General features: G+C 36.2%; 1 protein-coding gene across 3 annotated transcripts in view; it reads right to left on the reverse strand.

Moving 5' to 3' along the window:
* LOC128742487 (ras-specific guanine nucleotide-releasing factor RalGPS2) overlaps window positions 1-8,827 on the reverse strand; it is a 66,985-nt gene extending 58,158 nt beyond the window's left edge. Inside the window, exons 1-6 of one of the 3 annotated variants that reach the window (XM_053838864.1) lie at window positions 8,708-8,827; window positions 7,923-8,009; window positions 7,740-7,835; window positions 6,747-6,967; window positions 6,367-6,691; window positions 6,088-6,313 (exon numbers count right to left, since the gene is read on the reverse strand). In XM_053838864.1, the coding sequence (XP_053694839.1) occupies window positions 6,088-6,313; window positions 6,367-6,691; window positions 6,747-6,967; window positions 7,740-7,799 (832 nt within the window). In that variant the 5' untranslated portion in view covers window positions 7,800-7,835; window positions 7,923-8,009; window positions 8,708-8,827. Of the gene's footprint in view, window positions 1-6,087; window positions 6,314-6,366; window positions 6,692-6,746; window positions 6,968-7,739; window positions 7,836-7,922; window positions 8,019-8,707 lie in introns of all 3 variants that reach the window. The other 2 variants (XM_053838863.1, XM_053838865.1) reach the window with 2 other exon arrangements.
* Window positions 8,828-9,393: the final 566 nt, after the last annotated feature.

Consider the following 9,393-nt stretch of genomic DNA (forward strand, 5'->3'; position numbering starts at 1 on the left):
ATAATTCCGATCAATTACTTTAATGGAATAAATTCCGCAAATACAGCATTTTTTCAGCCAAATTGAATACAGAACGGTTATATATGCTTGTATCTATTAGTTATCATAGAATAACGAAGAAGGTAATATGTTTTCACGCTGTTATGATCTTAGCAAATTTGATCGTGCGCTTAGCACTTCGGCTAAGAAAATACATTTTGATGGCGTTTTTTGCTTCTGCCTGTCGAATTTAATTTATTTTGAAGTGCATGATGCGCCAAAGGCAGTCATTTTTCAACAACTGACACATAAACACATAGCACAATAACTAAGCGTGCTCATTTACTACAGATTTTGGCTCAATTTTCTAAAAATTGACCATTTAGGTTGAGTGATCGGAATTAGGAGCTGATCGCAATTATGTGCGGTCACGGTAATTCAATACCCGATAGCGCTTCTGCCTGTTTTCCAAAATTGATAAATCATAGCTATTCATCGCGATGAGTAAAATGCGAGGTATTCGTTTTTGATTGGCATCACTAGCGATCAAATCATTGTATGAAAAAGAGTGAGTAGGTATAATTCGCTTTTCTCTCACTCTCATTAAATAATTCTCAGCTAGAAAAGCATTGCCAGAGAATTTGGCGTTATGGAATCACCTTTGAGTGTGTTTCGAACCGAATCAGTACTTTTATCGATGAATAGCAACATTCACGAAATAATAGTAACAACAATTCTAACATAATAATTGTGGTTATTTGGAAAATTTGCAACAAATAACAAGTGGGCGAAATTTGAGTCACATAGGGGTCGAATTTTGGATCGCTGTGGGCGAAATGTGGTACTAGAGGTTCCTGCTCAAAATTGAGTCTTTTACTATCAAATTTCAATTTTCGCTATTCCGAATAGCCAAAATAGATAGAATATTAATATATAATCATACTTGTCTGAGTTCAGGGCTGATTTTATAATAAAATGGCGATTTATTCATTTTACAGCATAAAAACCTGATAAAAGGGGCGAATTCTGGGGTCGTTACCCTATTGCAGCTCCACAGCTGAGGGGAGTCCAATTGCAGCTATCCAAACGTACAAAATACTTGGATGTTATACTTGACCATAAGCTAAATTGGAACGATCATCTAGAGTATGCAATCTCAAAAGCAAACAATGCTCTTTGGGCTTGCAGCAATACATTTGGCAACAAGTGGGGTCTTAAGCCGAGGATGATTCACTGGATCTATTCGGCAATAGAGGTTTTCCGTCAAAATTTTTTTTTTCACTAAATGTTCGGTTTTGACTCTTAGAAATGATACCCATATAAAACTTTCTTTATTAAAGCCTCTAACTACTGTAAAAATGAAAAACTAAAATACGTATATTTCAACAGGTCACTTCTCGGATGTCTTACATGCCTTTTTGTACCAGTGTCCTCTATTTTCACCACTTCGAAACCATTTGTGCCACTCTTTACTCTTGTGGCAAGCAACAAACGAAATGAAAAAGAAGGTAATCATTAGCTTTTCATTCGTTTTATCCTTTTCACTCTACCGCTGATACACATATGTCAAAAACTGTTATGCAATGCTGCCAGAAAATCTGAAAATTTTGATAAACAGTGCAGCCGAAACGAATTTTTTTAAAACTCAACATTCGTGATTTGGTGAAAAGAAACTCAACATTCTTGCAATTTGCATTGTTTAAAAAATCGTAGTAAATTCTAGAGTCAACGAAAAAAATATATTTTTGCACCATTGTCACTCGTATTGGGAGTACTTTTGAGAAAAAATAAGAAAAGGAGGGGTATGATCTGACGGAAAACCTCTATTGTGAGACCCAGACTAACATATGCTTCACTATTGTGTGGCCTAAAACCACACAAATAGCAGCTCAAAAAATGCTTGGAAAGCTACAACATATGGCGTGCTCCTCAATAACTGGAGCATTGACCAGCACACCTTCCAAAGCTCTAGATGCTGTTTTATATCTTCTACCGTTGCACCAATTAGTACAACTTGAAGCAGAAAAAGGTGCTCTTAGGCTTAGGCGTGTTAAACATTTTCAAGATGGAGATCTCAATGGACACCTACGAATCCTCCGAGATTTTCAACTGAACACTCTGGCAATCATGAACGAAGACTGGATGGAAACTAGGACAAACTTCGATATACCCTTCAAAGTAATTGAAACCGATAGCAGATTATCGTAAGAAGGTGGTCCTAAGACTCGTCCGGGATCATTCCTGTTTTACACCGATGGTTCTAAAATTGGCAAATCTACAGGAGCTGGGGTTACTGAACCAGAAATCGACATATCAATTCTAATAAGACAGTGGCTCACAGTCTTCTAAGCAGAAATACATGCCATATCAACTTGTACAAACATTTGCTTGACTAGGAAATACAGACATGCCAATATCTGCATTTTCTCCGATAGTCAAGCAGCTCTAAATGCGCCAGTCAAAGCTGGTTTGGGAATGCGTCATCTCCCTAAGACAATTAGCTTTAACTAACAATGTTAATTTATACTGGGTACCAAGTCATACAGGTATAGAAAAAAATTAAAAGGCCGATCTCTTAGCGAGAACTGGTTCCTCAACTGAATTCATTGGGCCTGAGCTATTCTGCGGGGTGTCTACATCCTGCTTAAAAGCTGAGCTCAAAGTCTGGGAATCAACGATTGACAACGATTCCAACATTACGACAATCAAAGCGTTTCATTACGCCATGCAAACACATCACCCGCAGCTTAATCAGGTTGAATAAAGAAGTGGATTTGAGTACGCTGACCGATCTTTTAACCGGACATTGTCCGAGCAGATATCACCTCAAAAATATAGGTAAGCTGACAGATGATATATGTCGCTTCTGTAATTTTGAGGTCGAGACCTCGGAACACATACTGTGTCAATGCAGCGCACTAATTCAACGAAGACTGCGTATTCTCGGAGAGGGCGTTCTAACGCCTAGCGAGGTATGGTCTGCTGAAACAAAAAAGGTACTGAAATTCATTAAGGGAGTCATACCTTCTTCGGGGGAAATGCAAATTCAAAGGGCGACCAACACTCTGACTCATAGTGAGGGAACGAACTGATTATGCAAACAGCAAATCGGAGTATACCACAATAGATCTAACTAATGGTCGCAGTGGTTCAGGCCCCCATAAAAAAAAGATTACTTGATTTTCGCAGGACGTCTGTTTCTTACAACTGTGCTAAACCATTAGTTAAAAATGGCAGACTTTCCGAAATCCAGGGCCGATATCCAAAGGCAAAGAGGTACTCAAAAAAGGGATATTAATGACTAAATGAACAGAAATAGTAACTAAAAACTAACCAAGCAGTTAAAATAGTGACTGAAAAGTGACCGAATGGAACAAATCTGAAATTTCGATGATACAGCTATTAAATTAATCAATGCAATACACAATGGGATTTTTTCGTAAAAAGGTCGTTTAATATCTCTAAATATATCACTAAACACAATCGCGGACAAGAGATGTCTCTAAATTAATTATTGAATTTTCTGTATTAATGAGACCTTCACTGCCGCTGGAAGCATATCTGCCCCATATTACAAAACACGAAAATGAGAATGCCATAATTTTCAATTTGGTATACAACTTGAAAACCTTTTATATGAAATGATATAGGTATGGAGTGAGACAAATATGCGTCCATTTTTTTAGTGGGATAAATATATTGCCTTAAATTTTTTATCGAGATTTTCTAGTATAAACACTACATTTTCGACTATCGACGTCATCCACAAAATCAAGAAACATGTGAGATCTCGTTATGATAGTTCCGTTCCATTCCATGTTTGCTCTTTGTATTGCATCTTCCAAGGCATCCCCTTGTTTTAGTCTATTCAACATCACGAAAACGACTGAGTTCTCACCCACTATTCTGACGCATGATTTTAACCCCCAGCGTCACACGAATCAGCGTAATTAGTTTCGATGGAAAACCATGTTCTAGCATTAACTGCCACAGCTCATTTTGTTTGACTGAATCGTGCGCCGCCCTAAAAACCAGCATCAAATGATGTGTCGGCAAGTTGTACTTCCGGAACATGTCTAGTAACTGACGCAGGGTAAACATGTCATCCCCGTCGTGCAGCGACCCTCACGAAAACCACTCGCCGACGAAGGACTCCGCTAACGATCTCAGTCTACAGAATAGGATACGGCAGAGCACATTACAGACAGAATTAAGCAATGTAATGACTCGTTAGTTTTTATACTCGAATCGATGTCTCTTTTTAAAAACAGGGACAGTTACAGGACAGTGCAATTTGTTAAAACTAGTAATGCGAAAACTTTCAATATTCAACTCGTTTCAGTTAGTTTAAAGTATAAAACATTAGCACACGCGGAAATTTTCTTGGGAATCCACTGGAATTTTTGGATTTTACAAAAAATCATTGTTATAAAAGTTACAATGTAAAATACACGTTATTATTTTTTTAATCAATGATTCGATCTTTAGGACCGGTAGTACCGGGTCCAGTAAAACCGAAACCGCCACCAAATTATTTGAAGCTTTCGAATAACGAATTTAGGAAACAAAATCAGAATACGGAGATCTTTGTGCTTTTTGAGCATTCTTGCCATTAAAGGATCTACCAGGAATATTTTTCAAGTCTTTCGCGTGATACATTGACCAAAAGCAGATGAAATCTCAAAGCCATTATCTGCGAATAGATAACGGATAAGAGAAGGTATCTGTGAACGATAATAAAGAGGATGACGCTGAATTGCTATACATCGCTAAGCTTATTATATCGGCTTAAATTCTACTTTGCTAAGCAATAGTACTAAACCTAAAGTTTGAAAAATAAACACATTTACTGAAAAACAACATTTCTATTGGTTCCGAATAATCCCCTAATAACGGTATTTTACCGGTATTTTCTAAATGCCTATAAATGTACCTTTATACCTGTTACGGTTTTAGTATTTTCTACACCATTCCGAAATACCGATCTGCTTGTCACCAAAAGCGTTTAATACCTACAACCCTATAGCGCATCGACCGCTCATGTTTCATTATCATTTTGCAGGAAATTTTGACCAATTTTCAAAAATCATAGTGGCATCTTGCGCCGTTTTACGCCAAGATCTCAAGTTTGATGAATTCTGAAATTGGAAAATTAAATGATACTAATAACATTCATGCATGTGAATTGTGAACATGCATATTGCATCAAACACAAAATTAGGGTTAAACTTTTCAATTCTTGATTGAATCTAGTTCGTGCACGCAGGTATGTATTTTTTCTATGCATAAGAAAGAGAATATTTTTCATTCCTTTGTATTGCCTGCGTATGCAAGTTCTAGTTGCTTCTTGAGGATAGTTTACAAAGCCGCTCGTAGTCTCTACCAGTACTCAGTTTAATTTTGCAACAATAATTATATTTGAAATCAAAATTCTCGTTAGCAAAATATATACGAAATCCTGTAGTGAGCTACGATGTTTAAACAAACTGTATTTTGTTTACCATATCATTTCTGTTATCTAGAAATTTCCTTAAAAGGAAAAAATAACTATAGTCTTTTAAATGTAAAAAGCGGAAGCGGAAGTAATAATCCGTAAGTGGTATTTTCAGCATTTTTGGACAACTTTTTTTAGTTTTCGACCAGCTTTTGTATGGAGAGGATCCATTATAGTGTGGTTGCCGGCGAGCACGAGGAAGATTTGTTTGAAATTATCAAATAACATTACTTTGCAAAATAAAAATCACGAATCTTGTTGAAGGAAATTCTTACTCACAACATCAAACTATTGGATATGAGTGTGCAAATATTTCTGTTGGCATAATATTGTCAATTGCAAGGAAAATTGTACCATCCAAAGTGCGATATCGCTCATAAAAGTGCTATTTTGCATTAAATCGTTTCGGTATCTTCGGCGCACTTTTTCGTTATCTTCCAAGCAATAAGTGCGCCGAAAATACCGAAACGATTTAATGCAAAATAGCACTTTTATGAGCGTTATCGCACTTTGGATGGTACAATTTTCCTTGCAATTGACAATATTTATATTACATATATTGTATGTTTTATTTAATGCTACAATTAGACACAAATAAAAATAGAAATACTCACCTAGATAAGGAATACATGGAAGCTTGAGGCTTTCAAGATAAACTCTTAACAATGCCCAGTTATTGTCATCGTGAAAAATTTCTGCAAGTTTTTCAAAAAGTTGCTTATCTTTTTTGGAAACATGCGACCAACTTTTATCCAGTCTATAAACACTGGCACTTTTCAAGGCTGACGTAATTGCAAACAAGGAATGAAGATTGTTCAGTTCGTGAAGATGTTTGGCAACCTAAATAAGAAGGCATATAACTAACAGTAATTCAAATTTTGCAGCTTTCATACCTTTATGAAATGTGTGATAATTTCCGCTCTTTCCTTGGCAGACATTCCGTTTAACACTTCTTGCACTGTCCAAAATATTGTGTGATTGAAACGTTTTGTAAATGCCACTACGTTCGGTGAGAGTTCTGCTTTATTTTTCTTATTCCATGCACAGCTTGTAAGTTCATCCGGCTGAATTGCAGTGAAGATAGGAAAGTCAAGCAGTGTTAATTGATCAGCTAGTTCTTCTGGCGCAACCCGCAAACAACTTATAATGACTGAATCGATATTAGCAATACTAGAGTTTGGTGGTAAACTCTGCGATTTGCTGGGAGTTGAACATCGTCTGAAAAAGATGAACAAACTAAAATAATGTCATAATGGTTACTTACTACGTTTACTTGTAAGTTGTAGCTTTGCTGCGATCGATTATAGATTCAATTGGATTTACTGAGTCCATGGAGTGTTTCTTGTAGTGCTGGTATTTTATCCGTTGGTTATTAATGGCACCTTCTTTTTCCAACGTACCGATAAGAGGAAATCCCGGTCCACTATGCGTTGATACATCGCTTTGAGGAGATTCATCGCGCAAATTCTCAAAAAACAGGTTCTCATGCGAATACTAAGGAAGATACATCATCTTTATTTTTTATTTCATATTGCAATGTACTTTATCGCTTATTTTAATATTAATTTCATGAGAGGTGCGACCAGGGCAAATGGGTAAAAAACCCATACTCCGAATAGATGGAAACTAAAGTTTCTACAACTATAAACTATCGTAATATTTAACTTTATTGAACTTTCGTACCAACGTAAGCGCATCATAATCACAAGATATAATCGTGGACAAGACACAACACTTATAACTCTTACAAATTGTTAAATCGCCTCTCGTTTTGAAGATAAGCATATGATGCCTGAGACCGATCGACGTGTGAATTGAAAACAATTTATTTATTTTTTACAAATTTGTGTTGACTCTTGTACGCGATTAATCTTGTGACTTTCGCAATTTGCTTATGTTATTGGTTTGAGTTGCCTTGGCTAGAAGTGGGCACCGCTCTTCAGCTAACCGCTAGCTTTTTAACCAGCGAGTAGCGCGTTCACTAGGTTTTAACTGTGTTAGCCTTTTCATTAGCTTCCGATAAGTTAAAGTGCCACTAAATTATTCAGTGGTACATACCTTTATTGATCGGAAGCCAATGAAAGCTAGCACATTTAAAACTTTCATCCGAGATTTACAATCAACGTTATGCAGTTCAATTTGTGTCAGTACAAAGTTAATCGGAACAGCCAGTGAGATATAAAAATATCATTGTGACAAAAATTCATACATAATCTACGGATTCTTCGTGGCAGCTTTAGTGTTGGTAGCTATCATGTACGCTTACCTCCTGGAATCGTATATTATCGGAAGATATATCCCGAGTAATTTCTGAATAACGCATCATTTCATACGCATTATTTGCAGTACGGTATCGCGCGCCCTGAAATTTTTGTTATTTAAGCTATTTCATGCTATCAAAATTTGGTAGTCTATAGATGTTCTATGTTCTATGTATATATGTTCTTACCTTACACAGTATTACAGGTATAAAGAGATTTCGTTTCACAACTTAATAGATGCAGTGCTATGTAATCCAATAATTAAACGTACTAAACTGGCAAAACTGGTAGAAATTAATTTCGTAGTTTGCATATAGGGCTTTTGCTACACACACATGCAAGACATCTGTTGGGCACACATTGCATATTTTTCTATTCGATGCAGCAAAAACGTGCTGCATAAAATTATCATTTTTTCTAAAATTATTCATCATTTTAAAGCAACTAATAGTCAAAATAACCGACAAATGTTCCCTGAAATATATGCTGACTTTTGGTGACTAAGGTTTCGGTGAATTCGCGCTAAATCAGTGTCCCAAATATACTGTTTTTTGAAGCAGTATACGGCATAGGCCAAGTTGAAAGTAATGGAATAGAAAATTGGTTTTAGCATAATAAATTGCTTTCTTAGCCGAAAGCAACTGCTGGCTATTGATATTTGTTTAGTTTTATCCCGCTAACATAGGTCATAGTTACATTTTTGATCATTGCTACCGCGTCTTAGCTTATCTGTTGAAAATAATTTTTTATTTAGTAAACAGATATATTACCTTGCCATATGTATGAAGCAATTTGTAATTTCTGTTTTAAATAAAGAAAATAAATCAATTAAAAAATTTTGCCCATCCCAGCCCGTGTGTTTTATATGGAGCTGTCACTTTTGCCTGCCCAACAGATCTCCAATACATATGCACTCTGCAAACACCCTATTATACAATTCCGGACAGTGTCTATTGATAAGCCAATTTCTTACTGTCAATTTGTTTATTTAACGCGACACAAAAAACAAAGTCATATTATTTATCGCTAGGTGTATACGTTATTTGTAATATATTTTTAGCTTATACCAAGCTCTAAAATTAATCACAATTGGGTTTACTATACAATTTATCTTTTCAAAATACTAAAAACCACTATGGTCATAGCAAAAAAAATGCACATAACAAACACTCCGTTCAGAAAAAGCTAACATGTAGCATATAAAGTACACTTTGCGAGTTCAGCAAATTTTTACCCCACCAAAACCACCAACTGGTGGCGAGCACAAAAACTAATAATACAGTGCTACACCGAAAAAAATACAGCCTCCATTTGTTAATTCCCGACTTCAAAACTAAAAGAGATTGTTAAAGCCTGTTCGCACTTTCCACGAAACTTGCGTGAAAACAAAAATACTTCTTTCTTGTTTTTTCTCACACAAAAACCATACAAATATCAGCACCTTCGTAGTAGCGAATTGAATCACGACTGCATTCCAGCTGATTCACTACTTGGGCCGACTGCAAGCAAGGCTATATGGGTAAAAACAGTATAATCAATATATATGGAATGCCAGTGTCGCTGCAGTGCGCGTGGTAAACATCACACATGTTCAGCTAATGTATTTATTGACCAAACTCGTGACTTTAGTCATGACCTTGAAATGCGGTCAGGCATATA

Source organism: Sabethes cyaneus, chromosome 3 (assembly GCF_943734655.1).
Source record: "Sabethes cyaneus chromosome 3, idSabCyanKW18_F2, whole genome shotgun sequence".
Lineage (NCBI taxonomy): Eukaryota > Metazoa > Arthropoda > Insecta > Diptera > Culicidae > Sabethes > Sabethes cyaneus.